This window comes from Saccostrea cucullata, unplaced genomic scaffold (genome assembly GCF_032062105.1).
Source record: "Saccostrea cucullata isolate Sc308-1 unplaced genomic scaffold, CSIRO_AGI_Scuc_v1 ctg165, whole genome shotgun sequence".
Taxonomy (NCBI): Eukaryota; Metazoa; Mollusca; class Bivalvia; order Ostreida; family Ostreidae; genus Saccostrea; species Saccostrea cuccullata.
This window is the reverse complement of record NW_026932023.1, coordinates 275,001-292,668: the sequence shown is the minus strand read 5'-3', so window position 1 is coordinate 292,668 and position 17,668 is coordinate 275,001. Positions and strand designations below refer to the sequence as shown.

At 34.9% G+C, this 17,668-nt stretch overlaps 1 protein-coding gene across 2 annotated transcripts in view; it reads left to right on the top strand.

Annotated features, from left to right (window-relative positions):
• LOC134234271 (5-hydroxytryptamine receptor-like) overlaps window positions 1–6,706 on the top strand; it is a 35,262-nt gene extending 28,556 nt beyond the window's left edge. For both annotated transcript variants that reach the window (XM_062716320.1, XM_062716319.1), the window contains exon 2: window positions 240–6,706. In XM_062716320.1, coding sequence (XP_062572304.1) covers window positions 1,701–2,942 — 1,242 coding nt within the window. In that variant the 5' untranslated portion in view covers window positions 240–1,700 and the 3' untranslated portion in view covers window positions 2,943–6,706. The remainder of the gene's footprint in view (window positions 1–239) is intronic.
• The last annotated feature ends 10,962 nt before the right edge of the window (window positions 6,707–17,668 follow it).

The following is a 17,668-nucleotide window of genomic DNA, read 5'->3' as shown; positions in this document are numbered from 1 at the left end:
CTGCCACCCGGTAAATTCAAAATTTACAACATGACAGGATCGAGGTCCACAATGTGTTGTCCGTTTTAAATCGCACAAAGCTTTGCCTGTCTTTATATTGAACAATACGTACATGTATATTCATTGGAAAACCACAGGAGGATAGGATGTGGTTTAATATGACTGACAGATGTAAGGTTATAAAACTTGATACATTTTTTGCCATTTACTATCTAACATAATTTTGTTTATATTTACAGGGTTTGAAAAGTGCTAATATAGAGAAAGTCATCCAGTGAAGTATCAGTAAGAGGAGGATATCTTATCGACTAATCCATATAATTCACATGTTTGATCCTGTATTCAATTTCTGCTATGTCCGAAGTGCCATCTTTGTTTAAGCAACAAACACCAATTTTATTCCCAATTGGGAGCCGTTTGGCATTAAATTGCGAGCACAGTGTGTCTTCTGTGATGTGTTATGATAAGTGAGCCGAGGATGTCACACCTCTACCATCAGTGGTGAGGAGACAGTTTATAAGACAGCCAGTCATAAACAGTCAGAGGATCGTGTGCTCACTTATTTTTTTGTTTAAAAAGCTTCAGTTCAAAACTACGCTTACTTAGATATTCAAAACAATCCTTATATTATAAGGAGACTTAAATAACAGTTTTGACGACAGCTTTCTACATGATTCTATTGGATAGCGAAGACAACGAGAAATAACAAATATACTTACGAAATGAGATTACATAATACTGAATATAAAATCAAGTAGGTACTGTGCGATTTTTAATTTGTGCTGGAAGGATTGATTTTCACACTATCGCTTTATCGTTGTCACTTGTGATGGAGAAAGAAATATAATGAACACGCTGTCATGTAGCCCAAACAATACTGGACGGGGAAAGACAATATTACCGTGCTGACATGTTTTTAACAAACATTGGCTGCTTCCAATTTCATTCCTTGTCTGCAAATTGTCTGTCTTCAAGGTCAAATAGACAACACTTTAAAAATCTGATGTTTGCTCATTATCCCGCGTTTCGCCAATGAGTGTGTTTTTATGATAAGAAATTCATTTAAGTTGTATCAACAATTAAGTCAATCTTTGGTATTGATTCGGGAATAATTCCGATGTGAAGCTGGTCCTTTTTATGCGAACAATTAAAGGTTGACTCTCCGAGGACTGCAACAAAATCAGAGTGGGTTTGAATTGGTATTCGCTGCACAGGAAGACAGTGGAAGTCAAAGCAGAACAGGCACATTACTGGCATTTGTCATAAATTAGTGGATGTTGAGTACCAGCAATTTAATTACCGCAAGATACTATGGAGTTAAAGATCTGATTCACAGATATCCAATTTCTTGTGGAGGACGTTCAAACACTTCTTAAGCAAAAATATTATGAAGTATTTTTCAGTGACTAATTTTATTCAAAAACATTGTATCCATGTTTTCCCGTGGGAGCTAAATAACGCATCCTGACACCTAGACTAATGATTAATTTATGGCTGCTGTTATGGAATTTAATGATCTGCGATCGGATTTCGGAATTGTGTAACACGGAGACTCAACGCATTGGATTCACAAGATTTTATCTTCATGTAGCAACTTTGTTTATTTGATACTTCTATAGAAAAACAGAAAACTAGAACCCCAAAGGGTTTGGTAAGTAAAGAGTTTAGACTCGTTCTGGCTATATGAGTTTTCAAACATTATGGAGACAAGCATTTCAGCAACTTTCTCTGTGTTAGGACAGCACAATGAGACAAAGGAATCCCTCATCTATGAAGAAGAGGCTATCACCTACTCTCCCGTGTTCGGGCCGCAAGTAAAGAGTTTGGATTTAGTTATTCCAATAACAATCTTCCTAGGCCTGATGGTTTTAGCGACAATCATAGGTAATGTGTTCGTTATAGCGGCCATTGTTTTGGAGAAGAACTTGCAAAACGTAGCCAACTATTTAATTTTATCCTTAGCCGTTGCAGATTTAATGGTAGCTACATTAGTTATGCCAATAAGCATTTTAAACGAGGTCACCAAAGCCTGGTTTCTGCAGAACGAGGTCTGTGATATGTGGATCACCTTTGATATGCTGTGCTGCACGGCTTCTATTTTACATTTGGTGGCTATTTCCGTGGATCGCTATTGGGCAGTAACAAATATAGACTATGTACGTAACAGAAGTGCCAAAACGATCCTCATTATGATCGCCATTGCGTGGTTTGTGGGACTGTGTATTGCTATGCCTCGACTGTTAGGATGGCGCAATCCTGATAATGTGCCCAGTAAATCCGGCATATGTATGATAGACCAAGACATTTTCCAAACCCTTTTCTCAACAGGAGGTGCCTTTTATGTGCCGACAATTATAATGTTGATTATATACGCTAAAATATATCAGGTGGCACGATCCCGAATACGGAAAAAGAACTTCATTAAGAAACACAGTAAGAAACAAAAATTCATAATTTCTTCACCGTCTCCGACAAATGGTGTGACGGGATTGACTCCCAACGGAATGGCCGAGACTTCCATTATGTTGGAGGAGGCTTCCTGTGTGAATGGCATGAACGGATGTAGTGATAAAAACGACAATTCCAAAATGACTTCAAACACTTCTTCTGAAGAGGTTAAATTGGCCTTGCTTCCTAATGCTTGTGCAAATGCAGCTAAGGCTAAAAAACAGAAAGAAAAACTTGAAATGAAAAGAGAGCGAAAGGCTGCTAGAACACTGGGTATAATAACAGGCGCTTATATAGTGTGTTGGCTTCCATTTTTTATCATTGCACTTTTAAATCCTTTCTTAAAGAATATCCCAAATAGTGTCAGTAGCATTGTTTTGTGGTTAGGATACTTCAATAGCCTGCTTAATCCTATTATATATACTATTTTTAATCCTGAATTTCGCAATGCCTTCCAGAAAATTTTATTTGGGAAATATTCAAGGAGAAGATAAAAGTAAATAATTTTGTGGTAAGAATATCATATTATAAATTTCTTAAGATTGACATTTCGAGATATTTTCTTCATATTTTCAATATTAATCCATTGATGGACGTTTTTGTGTACTGAAAACATACACACAGAATATATACATATAATATTCCAACTCATATAAACTCATCTCGATTGTCGGTTGATAGTTAACTGTTATCTAGACATTTTAGTTTATTAGGTTTGTTATATGCAGTTACAATCATTTTTGTATTGCACATTCTGAAATTTATCTGAAAAAAGGTTTTTGATGTAAATAAGGCACGATACATATATTTTAATCTGCTGTCATTACATCAATTTGACAGTGGCGCTTTTCTGATAGTTCACAAAGAAAATCTTTTTGACAATTAAATAACCCATTTAACATATTTCGTATTAAAAATGTTAATAAATCATCTTGTTACATGTGAATCTGAGGTTACATATACAAGTAATATAATTATCTTCTCGATAAGAATGCGAAAATAGCCCATCCTAATTACTTCTAAAGTTTATTTGTAACGTGCCACAGCAGTGACAATAAATTCCTGTGAAAATGTAATTTTTATGAACAAAGGATTTTCCTTTCACCTTTATTAATTGTTTCTCTGTGTCGACTAACCCTCAAAAGTTGTTTTATGTTTGCTGTACATTTTCATTATATTTGTTGACTTTCTGAATACCAGTGTTGTAGCATAAACTTTTGTTAGGCCTTGTGCGTGAGGGGAAAAGGGAATATGCCGAGGAGCAATATACGGGTAGAAAGTATATGTTAGAACAATGGTCTTTCTGGATTAATTTTACTTAATGATATCATTAAATGTGTATTTAAAACCTTTTTTCCTATAGGCTAGACTGTCTCAGATACCCTTACCTCCATATATCAGTGACATAATGTTATATGACATAGAACTATTTTTATACAAAATGAATATAATTATTTATTGTGACCAAGTATTTTTACTGCAAACTACGGATATTTCTTGTAACATTTCATCACGTTTATATTTGAAATTCTGAAAGCAATAGAACGAGTTTTCTTGTAAGACATGCTATGAATTCTCAAGTACGAGGACCCACATTGAGCACAATAAATGGGTTAAATTGTATTTGTAGGGAGTTTCTTGATTAATACAAAAACCTTCATCCTACACACATCCTACATAGAGATATGACAATATTGAATTCTATGCATTGTTCTGCAGATTCCTTGCCTTGGATCTGGGAAGTAAACTGGCGCTGATAGAGATCCGAAAGTTCTATAATATGATCGGAAAACTTCCACACGAATGTTTCATAACCAGTTCAATTATACAAACTAGAAAAAAATTAAAAAGTGAAATACTTCAGAATTGTACAAAGCGCTTAATTTATTCATCCTACATGTATAAAATTTAACATATTTCCGATAAGAATTTAACATATTTCCCATGAACCCGGAACAGTTTATGGTCATGGATACGATAGGGACAGCTTCTCTTCATCTCAAATTTTTTTCTTAAATACAGTGGCAAATGGTGGTTAACAAATTTTGCATTATAATGAGAAAATAGCGAGAGATTTTTTTTTAGTCTGTCGGTAAATTGAATTTGATAAACTGTACTTGATATTCAAAGTGAAATGATTGGTATTCGTACTAGTGTAAGTATAAAGAAGAAACTTTTTAAAAACCAAATTCACACAAGTGCCTTTCTGATAAAAGATTGTTCTTCGTCTGTCTGTGTGTTAATATCAGACAACATATTTTGCTTAAATATACAACCATTAAATAAATGTATAGGTCTGAGAACAGAAAGTGTTAATTAGACACCTCTTATTAGTATGTAGGCATAAAAATGTACTGCGAATACTGTTTTGTCGACATCTTGAAACCTGAGTAGTGCGAAACTATGGAAAAAAATTAATTAATTGTGAATGCACTGAAAATTTCAGAGAAATATTGAGATAATAGAATGATTTCAGTTATTTGAAGCATTTCTAGATATTGCAGAATAACTTTTTTCAGTTGTGGTATGCTAAGTTTAATAGAGGATTAAACGTTGTGTATAGAAATACATAGAAATCACTTTAAAAAACCAAAAGAAACATAATTACTACATTTTTTACATTGAGTCAAAGGATATGACGAGGAATAATCATACTCTTCAGGAATAAGTGGGCCATGGACACTGTAGTAATATACTAGACAGTATATATTTTTGTTTCTTTGAAAAAAGAAAGGCTATTATAATCAAGAGGCCCTTTACCCTTTTATTTAGGAAATCAGATATCAAAATTGGAAATATTGATGATATGTTATTTTAAATTGTAGATTTAAGAGTTAAATTGTAGGCTTCATCGTTATAATCTCAAAATTCTATTTTTGTTTTATATAAAAGCACCAAAAATTCAATTTGCCTGCAATCTGGTATTTCTCAACTGGAATATCTAGATTTATTTTACTTGGCCTGGATGCAATGGGGGTTAAGGCCTGAAAATTATGTATACAATCATAATATATATTAAGAGTGACATAAAGGGCTTGTTAATTACATGAAATAAGTCAGATAGGCACCCACTCAGGTAAGAAATTTGGGCCATATTGAAATTTGATTATTTTGTTCTTTTGTCTCTAATACAAAAGTAAGAGATTCATCGCAAATATAAATAATGTCAAAAACAGTCAACATTAAAATATGAAAAAGTGTTTGAAACTGCTCTTTGGTTTGATAATTCTTAGGTTTTAGAATCTGATGTCATATTTTATTTATTGGCTTACTCAATTACCAGATTCTAGCCAAGATAATAGCATATCATCAGATAGGATAGACGCTGTATATAATTTGCAGGATTATGTTGATTACCGGTTACAAGAAATCATACCAAACACGCCTCAATGGGGATGTGATGCAGGTCAAAAATTGATTTAAGATGATTGTTTATTCCTTAAAATATAATTTCTTTTAACATTTAATTTGGCAATTTGAATACAGTAAAAAAGTTAAAAATAGTTATTTTAATCTGTGCGAGTTTTTATCCTTCCTTTCTGAAAAGAAAAATATTCTGCTTTTTGTGGGATTGTACAAAACACTAAATCGTTCTTTTTCTCTATGTATATCTAAACTTAGTTTTAGACTTTAAAGGTTTGGAAATAGACAGTTACAAGTAAAACCTTCTTTAAGCACGATCGTCCTTTAAGATACAAGTATGTCACGAATTGCCTGTTTCTTTCAGTGGCGCTCTATTAGAGCTTGAATGTTTGAACAGTAATATACAGTACATTCCATTAGTCACCAAACATTTATATTGTTTCCCTAAAGTAGACACCTCAGCCTATCCGTCAGAAGGCTTAATTACAGTGGTTCAGCTTGCTATCCAATTCTTTTTTCAGCTGATTTTATTTCATTTTTTTCTAATGTACAACTATTAAGTCAAAAATGATCCAATGTTGTTAGGCCTTCATGTAATCAACAGTTTGTGTTCCTTGATTTTTTTCCTTTTTTTAGAAACAAACATTAACGACATAATTTCTGTTTTAGTTTAATGCTGTTTACTATATTTAAATCAGAAGTAGATACCTTTACTTCTTTAAATTATACTTTCATTGTTTCTATTTTACTATAATCAAATTATTCATACATATATTTTCTTTTTCTTGAGAAATATATGGATCTATATGCATTGTTACAGTATAGTAACATTTGTTAAGGATTGATCTCTCTGTTAGGGATCCTGCTTTTGTTATTAAACTTTACTTCCATACTCTGTTATTGTATTTATTAATTACGTGAAAGGTTGATATCAGAATTTTGTGTTATATCCATCTGCAAACGAAGGGGAGAATATATTGAAATCACCTTGTTCATCTATTTATTTGTCTAATAGTTCGTCTGTCTAGCAGGGAGACATCTTTTATGCATGTACATATACACCTGTTCATCTGTAAGAAGTCTCTGTTTCTTCAAAATAAAAAAGTGTTCTGGCTCCGTCAGATTTAATTTTACGTATATCACAGCTAAGACAGGGGTAAGAGTCATAGGGGTGGTCACTCCTCCAGGGCACCTAATCTCGCCTTTGATGTTTCGAGATCTTTGTTTGCTCCGCTCCTATTTTGTAATGTTTAATGGAATTTTGAGCTTGTAACAAGACATATGCCTTTATTGCCCTTTAGTCAAATTTGTTTTGGAAAAAGTACAGGGCACATGTGGAGAATCATTGAATTATTGTTTTTAATGAAGATAATTATAGTGGCTTACATTTGGGAAAAAAATTGTGATTGGTTGTTGTCTTAACCCTAACCAGAGACATGTAAAAACCATCTCTGCCCTAAGTACATGAAATTTAAATGATGCATTTTTCAATATGTTACTCCGAAGTCTCTATCCCACGCACATCAGTTTACTAAAACTTTGGTCATTTGAATGTATCATTAGAGAATTGATGTATTTGTCGACTTAAACATTTTAGGGTAAACTAAGCATTAAAAATTCAGCATATTCAAACACAGTTCGAAATCCGTATTAAATATTCTATTGCATATTTAAAGAACGTCTGCCCCATATAAATTGTCTGACTACATTAACTAAATTGTAGTATATTTACAAATACGACTCCTTCCGGAATCAATTTTAACTTTGTTTTAAGAGAGCTTTATAAAATGTACAATAAGATCTCAAAAATTTTAAAAAAACGTTTGTTTCACGTCCTTATGAAAATTTTCCACTCAAATTGAAACTCCACACACAAGTTCAAGGTTACCCTGTTTAACGGCTGTATGCCCAAAATAATTTTTAATTTTAAAATGACTTCAGGCGCGGATCTAGATTTTTTTAAAAAGGGGGGGTTGACGAGGAAAATTGTTGCGTTTACATATAGTTAAACAACTTAATAGGCTACAGGGATGTAGGTATCGTTTTTAAAAGTGGGGTGGTCATTAGCCTGGAAAAAAATTATGGAAAACCTGAAAGTTTTTGACAAAGAAAGGAACCCTAAAATTCTATTTTGTAAGGATGGTGGGGGGGGGGGGGGTTAAAACCTAATTCTTTCATATATTGCTAATTTTTTAAGTAAAAACACAAGGATTTGTGACTCTTCTTTCTCTCTCTTTTGAGCAAATCCAAAGGGGAAGGGGGTGCAATCCCCGTAACCCCGCCCCATCCCCTCTGGATCCACTACTGGACTTAAGATATCCTACAATGGCCTGAGATCTTATTATGATCAAAGTAGGACGACCGAAAGCAATAAAAGGTCATTAGACAAGGTTTTTATCATAAGGAGGTCATACTTGGCACATACATCGCTGTGACCAAGAGGTCACAATTGTTTGGAAAATTTTTATGTCTCATGGATCAGTAGTTCGGTGTTTTTGTGATTCCAGCATGAAAAAATGACGTAATGACTAATTACGTTAGGAATTCATAGCAAAAGTTTGGATCGAGATGCAAGAAAGCCCTCAAATAATTACATTTAAAAAAAGATGAAGGGACTTCATTTAAAACTGTAGGGGAGATGGCAGCTCTTCTTACTTACCCTTTGAGGGTAAGCAGACTTATTTCGACAATTTTAGTTTTCTCAGTAAACGAATACTAGACTAATAAGATTCTCTTTAGAATACAAATAATCAGTTCAATTTAGGAGGGATTGGGCACTATGGGTAGATAATTAGTGTATCTTCAGAGGCAATCATAAAGACTTTATCGATATATTCTAGCTGTATATGTTTTGTTTCTTTGTTTTCTTATTTTTCTAGATTTCAGAGAATAAAGTATTTTTAGTTCTATGTTGGTAGAATGATTCAAGTAAACTAAAATTAAATTGTATCATTTGACCGATATTTTTACTTCAGCGACAGTAATGATAGCAAATTAAAACATTAAAACAAATGAATAAAAAAATTTGTGGTTCCCCGCTTTTGGTAGCTTTGTGGATGAGTTTCATTATTTATGGTATATTTATGGCATGTGAAACTGATGCAACAGTTATCATCAAAGTTGGGTTTTGTTAATTAGGTCAAACATGAAGGTAAAGGTTAAGGGGTCAGACATTCCGAGATACTTCTTAATTCTTTTAAGCGAACGTTTGATTCGATATTTGAAGGGTGACCAGGAGATGACTCTGAATGGAGTTTCTTCAGATCCTTGTGTAGCGATCTATGTGAGCGGATCATAAGATCTGATTTTAATCAGATTGTACGACATCATGAATATTCTTCAAACGGCCGTGAATATTTCCCTTATAAGTAAAACAGAATATTTCATAGCTTGGTTTGTGTAGGTGGCATCTGTTTTACATGTACAGCAATATAAAATCACGTGCAAGAGTAATCCCCGACTTTTACTGTAATATTCCTTGACGATCAATGGTACGAAAAGTATGTCATCTTAAAAGGGCATTCATTCTAAAACCATCTTTGAAAAGTCTGTTAAAATTTAATTTTCAAATAATTATTTCCATCTGTATAAGAAGCAGTGGTATTAAAAATTATTTTTTACGATGTCTTTGAAAGAAATAATATAAACTTAAAATTAGAACGAATAATTTTAAGAATTTTATAAACGAGTTAGCAAGTGCTGAACGTATTCAATCTCACGATTTTAACAAAGATAAGCTATTGTAGTTTTGAGCTTACAAGTATACACTTAATATACTATAAATATTTAGAGGATGTGAAAATATTCTTGCACTTAATCTTTTATTGGATTTTTGCTATTCTCTACCCAGATTTATCGTTCCACTTATACCTCTGTCAACGTATAAAATACGGAAGGCGAGGGAACGTGAATTTTTTCAAGTGTTGTTTAAAATGACCCACAAGAAGATTAAAACCTTTACATATTTACATGTAGTTATGTGTCAATGCTGCAAGTTGTCTATAAAAACTAAATCATGAATTTTATCAGCAATGCGTTTTAAATTTTCCACGTTCATAATATCCTGCCGAGAAATAATCCCTTGTAAGATATGGTGAAAAGCGATACCAGTACCTGTTTCTAATTCTCATAAATAAACTTTCAGTTAAGATTTAAAGCAACAATATAGAAGTTTTACATTTATAATTTAAGGTGCAATAGGTAAGAATAAGTTTTGCCACGAATCTCTAGTTAGCATTTTAACGTTGATAGAGGTGTTGTACAGCGAAACGTAATACGCCCTCTGGTGAGAGATTCGACTGCTTTCTTTTACACTAGGACAATGTACGGAAGCGCTCTTACGGTATAAATATTTAGCTCAACATTTAATAAAACGAAAATTAAGGGCTATTTCAAAGCACAAATACGTTGTTCTTGAAGAAAACGACAACCACCTTATTCACAACTCCCGGCTTTCACAAGTGAGTGCCTCTAGCAACATACCTATAACCACTGGAAAGGTTATCTTATCTACTATCAATTCTGTTTCTCCATACACAGGCGGATTCAAGGGGGGAGCACCTGGCGCGCGCCCCCTAAAATTATCAAAGTTAGCGTAAATCACAGTTTCGTCTAGAAACTAGTACCTAGTCTACTTGGTAGACCTCTGTGTTACCCTACAAAATCTCTAGAATCCAGAAGCTTCCGGGGGCTTCGCCCCCTGGGCCCCCACCAGGGCTTTGCCCTGGACCCTCTGGGGGATAAGGGGAATAATTCCGTTTAAAAAGGAACTGTGCCAAACCTGTTAAACACAAAACTGTTAGCATCCTGGCACCAACTTTCAAAAGTGTGGTCAAGGTTAATGTTTTTGAAAGTGGGACAAAGGTCAGAAAGCAAGGTCATAATTGTTAATATACTAAGGAGGGTGAGGGTCTTGTGTAACGTATTTTCATAAAAACACCCGAATCGTACCTGGTCAATAGTTGTATCCAAGCTTTTCAAAAGTTCTCCTTGGCCGCCATCTTAGGGGAAACCCCCATAGAATCCTCACTAGCCTTTGTAGTTTTCAGGTTTGTAACTTTGTCATTTGCGTGGAGAAAAGCTAAATGCATTTTGTGAACTGATTGCCCTAAGATGGGGCTACCCACAAATTAAAACAAAAAAATTAAACACAGTTACTGTAGTTCAAACAGAGCACACCCAAATGTTTGGTAACATTAAGAGAAAAAAATATTTCTTTCCCTTTTGACCTTTTGATTGACACCGCAAATGGAAAACAACTTTTGTATCTCAGGGTTGGGGTGTTCAATACATTAACTGGTTGGAAATGATAGAATTCTGGTGGACTGCCGAAATATACAAATATGTCCTAACCTTAACTAGGAAAAAATAAAATAATAAATCACTATAAACAGTGCGACATCTACCTCCGGACACGACATAGTCCAGACTTTTTACTACCATTTCTATTTGCGATGTCCAGAAATTTTTTTTTTGCACTTGGTGGGTTTTTTAGCAGCATCACATGATCTTAATTATGTTAAATTAAATAACATCTCTATATTTAAGATATGAAATTCCAAGATTCCCAGATTCCGAGATTCCCAATTGGAGAAAATATCCAATCTAACATTTTTTCCCATGAGAAAAAGTAGTATAGTTGTAACTAAAAATCCCACCATTCTCCCATGGGACTGTCTGAAGTACTAGATTTACTGCTTTCACCAACAAGGTATGGACGCTCAAGTGACGCACTGGTTAGAGTGACACGTCTGCTCTAGAGTCACGAAGTAAGGAGTTGATCCTTACTTCGCGGGTTCGAATCCCACTGGAGAGCGGTCCTTCGGATGAGACGTATAAACCGAGTTCCCGTTTCGCAGTAAGGTGCTGGCACGAAAAAGAACCCTCCCTGCTCAATGGCACTGAATGCCGAGTAAAGGACAAAATTTGCAGATCTCCACTGACAAGTGGTGACGTCTCCACATTAGTGCAAAATTCTCGAGAAGGGCGTAAAACAACATACAAACCGACTGTGTATTATCGTTACTTATATGCGATTGCATAATACTTGTTCCTTACTCGAGATTAAGGCTATTAATGAAAACGAAACCAGATATGCCTCGTGACCTTTATACTTGCAACTGGGGCACATATGCCCCAGTTTAAGATAAATTTAACCTTATATACATTTTTACATAAAATACATTTTAATATTCTAAATATTCTAAACATCAGAACAAACAAAACACCCAAAAGAATACTTAAAATTCAAAGGTATTCAGGTGCGAAAGAAAAACTATTCTTTAAATTTCGTTCCTAAAAATGACATTGCGTATCAGTTAGAGTACATAGTGCATGCTACTAAGCTTTCTGAAAAAATCGATTTTATTAGGAAAGAGATCAATAAAATAAATAAGACGTTAATATAAGACATTATGAATTGAAACCATGAAAATAAAAGTTAATGTTGCACTTAAGAAGCATTGGTATCTTAAGCAAATAAATCCTGGTTCACATTTACGTAGATCACAATTCTACAAGTTCTCATATCCTGAAATGATTGTCTTAATGTGGATTTTAACTCCCAATTTTCAGATAACAAATAGGAATTGTTGTTAATGCAAATCTTAACGGCTCCAATCTGAGATGATTTACTTTCAAAAGAATGCTCTACTTTTATTTCTAGAAAATAAGAAACCAAATAGGAAAAATATTTTATATCAATTTGATACAGTATCTTCCAATTTTCTCTCATAAAGATAAACACGTCATCATATGGCGGAGAAGACGTCAAATTTTGAACCTATACTAGAAAGGGTTCTTATCATAACAATATCTGTCGTTTTTCATCTATTTATTCATTTGAAAGACCTGTGACTTTTATATACTTCTAGTGCCGGGCGTTTTGGAATGGACAGTCATTATATAAAAATGACGACTTAGGTTTGACAAGGCGCGCGCGAACGCGAATCCAATCTGGGTCCCTTAATCTTGAAGCGGTATGAGTTTTCAACGAAGAATGCTCTGCTCCAATTTTGTATTGTTTAATGGACTTTGAGCTTGAATACTGTTCGTTATCTCTATGTACTAGTATGTAATTTTTGCAAGAAATTATGAAACACATATGACACTTAGTACCTATTAGCGATGGGCATTGGGCATTATCGTTAAGGAAGCTCTGAACACTGCACATTAAAGAGCTCTTCTTAGAGGGTAGTTTTATGCAGTTAGAGTGATCTGCCCTTAGAATAAGATTATTAAAATTGTTATTTACAGTTAATTACTCATTTTGTAAAAGATAAAAATATTTTTAGCATTATATAAGACCAAGAATAAGTAATTGAATTACTTATTTTAATTAATCTTCCAAATGTAAGTGAACAGCAGCGATTTCTGCTCATAAATAGTCCATTGTCTTTGAATATTTTTCCTGCAGAAATAAGGCAGGTACCCTATGTTATAAATGAGTGAAAAAGTCTCAATATGCACACCTTTATATGATATATTTTTCTCTAAGTCCAAAAACAAGTTTCTGTTAGTGTTTAAAGGGACATGGACACGGTTCCAACCGAATTTTTTAAACCAATTTTAATGCTTACAATTCTTAACTAAGGCATCATCTAATGATCAACAAAAACTTGAACATCATTTATTGATTAACAAACGAGATACAGAACTTAAAGTTTTTTTCAAAATGTAAACAAGACTCAGTCTAATCGTCGGAGATTAACAGAGACAGCCGAGTTTCACTAATCACGCCCGATCATAATATCTCGATCGTTGTTTTAACATAGCGAGTCATGGTTGTAGTTTATATCAATATGTGCACTAAAACAATGCAAATCCTTGACAGTTCTTCAACTGGCTGAAAAAGATTGTTTCGAAATTCAGCATGAACATGTTTGACAGTGTCTATAGTAAATTCATATCCTGCTCTATTCGGACCATGGCATAATGCCCATAATTTGACATTTTATTGAAAATTTAAAAAAAAAATATTAATCATTTATTTGACATACTGCTTTCTCCAAATTAAAAAAAGAAATTGTTTGTCATATTCGATATGGCATTGAAGCCTTTCAGACTTTTGATTGATCCTCTACTCTGAATATGGGTATTAGTTAACCAAACTAAGCATGATGAGTGTAAAACTGTGACGAGCAAAGGTGCCTCTTTCAAAATTGTGAATGTCATGGCCTCTGGTTTAAAGCAGCTGCATGATCCAAATTCAATGGTTGGAAAGTTGTTACATAATGCTAAGGTGGCCTACAAGGCCCATGGGGCTTTTGTTCCTTTTGGTATCACTCCCCCTTGAAGTCCACTGAAATAAAATGTGTCTCTCCAGTTTTTTCTCTGGTCAATATCGCTTAAAATATCATTTTCTTAAGACAGCTATAAAATTCTATCATATCCATATTTTTCTGTCCGACTCGCCTCTGCTTTGTCTGAGCGCTTGATTTTCCTTATATCCTTGTTTACGGCTGCCATATTTTTTTTCCCACTGATGACATCCAGTTTTTAGCTCACCTGAGCCGAAGGCTCAAGTGAGCTTTTCTGATCAAAATTTGTCCGTTGTCTGTCGTTGTTGATGTTGTAGTCGTTGTTGGCGTCGTTGTAAACTTTTCACATTTTAATCTTCTTCTCAAGAACCACTGGAAATTCCACCTAACTTGCTACAAAGTATCCTTGGGTAAAGGGGATTCAAGTTTGTCCAAATGAAGGGTCACGTCCTCTTCCAAGGGGAGATAATTATGAATTAGTGAAAAATTAATGGCATTTTTTAAAAAAGTCTTCGTCTCAAGAACCACTGGGCCAGGAATGATGAAACTCATGTGGAATAATCCTCAGGTAATGTTCATTCAACACATAAATTTGATCACTTTATTCAAAAACGGTAAAGAAAAAAAAACATCCCGATTCTGAAGAAATTAGCGGAGGGAGGGGAGAAAGGGGGGGTATCTGCAATGTTCTTTCTATATTAGTCGCAAGCTAGTACCTATACATATGTACAATGTGTTAAATATACCTTTAAAACCTCGAAACCTAGGCTTTTCCCTGAGGGAAAGTCTTAATGATTCATCCAAAGGACAGTAGATATTACTCTAATTTCTGTATTACATACATTCAGTTCTCTTCGTAAATGTGTAACTAATCTTTAAAGGTGCATAAGTCAAATCATGACCCCTGGGGGTAGGGTGGGACCACAATGGACGATCAAAATTTTACAGAGGAATGTATAGGAAAAATCTTTTAAATTCTTCTTCTCCAGATCCATAGGGACAGGAAAGATTAAAACTCATGTTAATTGAATCATCCTCAGGTAGTGTACATTCAAGTTTGTTCAAATCATGACCCCCGGGAGTAGGGTGGGGCCACAATGAGCGATCAAAGTTTTACATAGGAATATATAGGAAAAATCTTTAAAAATCTTCTTCTCCAGATCCATAGGGACAGGAAAGATTAAAACTCATGTTAATTGAATCATCCTCAGGTAGTGTACATGCAAGTTTGTTCAAATCATGACCCCCCGGGGATAGGGTGGGGCCATAATGGGCGATCAAAGTTTTACATAGGTATATATAAGGAAATCTTTAAAAAATTTCTTCCCAAGTACTGCAAAGCCATGATTAGTGATATGTTTATGGAAGCATCCTAGTGTAGATTCTACTTTGTTCAAATCATAACCCCCAGGGATGGGGCGGGGCCACAGTGGGGGATCCAAGTTTTACATTAAAATATATTTTAAAAAATCTTCTTCTAAAGAATAGCAAAGCCATGATTAGTGATATTTATATGGAAGCATCCTCAGGTAGTGTAAAATTAAATTTGTTTAAATCATAACCTCCAAGGGTAGGGAAGGGTCTCAATGGTGGATCAAAGTTTTACACAGGAAAATAAAGGGAAAAATCCCAATAACAGAAAAGCTATGTTTAGTCATATTGACATGTAAACATCCTCATGTATTGAAGATTTAAATTTTTTCAAATCATGAGTACCCTTTGGGGTAGGGAGAGAAACAATTGGGAGTCAAATTCAAATTATTACGAAGTAATTAATGTATACAAACAAAATGTTTAAAAAAAATCTTTTTCTCAAGGATTTTCTCAAGAAGTTATATGCAGTATTGATATGGAGGCATTCTCAAGTAGTATTAGAATTCAATCCCCCTCCCCCACCCCCACAGTAAACTTTTCAATTCTGATCTGATTTGTGCTTTTTCCTAGCCGATGTGGTCAGGTGCGCGATGTGGCCCCTGGGTCTCTTGTTCATTTCCATTTTGAAAGTCACGTCACGTGGGTACCTCTTATCTCAACTGATTTTGATAACCTTTGTACGCCCTCTTGTCTTCTGCTCTTAGATATGCCTCTTGTACTACTGCATAGTTTTAATGGCATCATTAAGATTTTTGGGGCGCATATGCTTAATCCTTATTCGCATGTCCGAGTCAGGTAAGCCATCTAGAAATTGTTCCCTGGTCATGGTTTTCCTTAGTTCAGATGGTGCTGTTGGGTAGGCCAAATTTGCCAATCTTCTGACAGCCTGTTCAAATTCATGTATGGTCTCTGTGGCTTTTTACGCCTCTCCTTTAGCAGTTTGATTGGGAGGTCTAAAGCGCTCTCTGAAGGCCTGTGAATGTCTATAGTTAAAAGAGTTCAATGAGCATGTGAGTTTTTCACAGTGGCGGATTTAAGGGGGGGAGGGCGCACCCGGCGCCCCCCCCCCCCCCCCCGAAAATTGTCAAAGTTAACGTAAATCACAGTTTTGTCTAGAAAATGTAAAATATGTCTACTTGGTAGACCTCATTTTTACCCTACAAAATCTCTAGGACCCAGGAGCTTCTGGGGGCTACGCCCCCTGGGCCCCCACCAGGGCTTTGCCCTGGACCCTCTGGGGGCCTCAAGGCGGCCCCCAGACCCCTTGCCTACTTTTGGCGCCCCCTCTAACTTCAATTCCTGGATCCGTGCCTGTTTCATCACATTTAATGTTCACTAAATTAAATGTCAGTGACTGCACCGAACTTATGTCCAAGACCTTTGATATATTTAACAGTATACATACATCACATATAATATATCATTCTTCTGTAAAAGTATATAATACATTCTTTAAATTTTCCATAAGTGAATTCTTCAATCCTGATTTCATCGCCGAAAAGCACTACCTGAAATATGTCGGAGATGAAAACTTTACAATGTCGGAAAAGAAAACTAAAAAATGTTGGAAATGAAAAGTTGAAAATTTCAAAAAATTTCGGAAATGAATTGCAGCCACATATATGTACATATTTATACTCATACCTGAAAACAGACTATACCCTGTAAACCACTCAAAATTTTGGTTACTAGTAGTATGTGGGAATAGGATTTTTCAAAATGTTGGCTAAGTGAGAGTAATGATAATCAGTGTTGTCACCTGGCAAGTATCCAAGAATCCCTTCAGCCACCTCGAGAACGACTTTACTTTACCGATCCCCCCAAAAAAGGCGCTAAAACTGAGTGTCGCCGAATGTGACTTCAGTATACATGTATATGAGATCGGGTGCGCGATGGAAAAAAAAAATTAAATACGAGGTTTAGTTTAAAGGGGCTGGGGGTTGTGACCATTTTCAGACTATTTTGACGTCCTGTAAGAGAAGAGATCCATAGTACGATATACAAAAATGATCAAATTTTAAAACTAAACTGTATGAATTTTTCTTTGCCAAATGATAGTTGACAGCTTAAGATATCATATCTAAAAAATTAAGTTAAATCTGGTGGTTAATTTGTTGACCCCCTAGCCTCCTTAAAACTTCCTCATGAAACTCAACCCTTTGACGACAGCCTGCTTTGATGAGATGTGGCGGGAAAATGCTCTGTACATTGTAAAACGCGTTTTA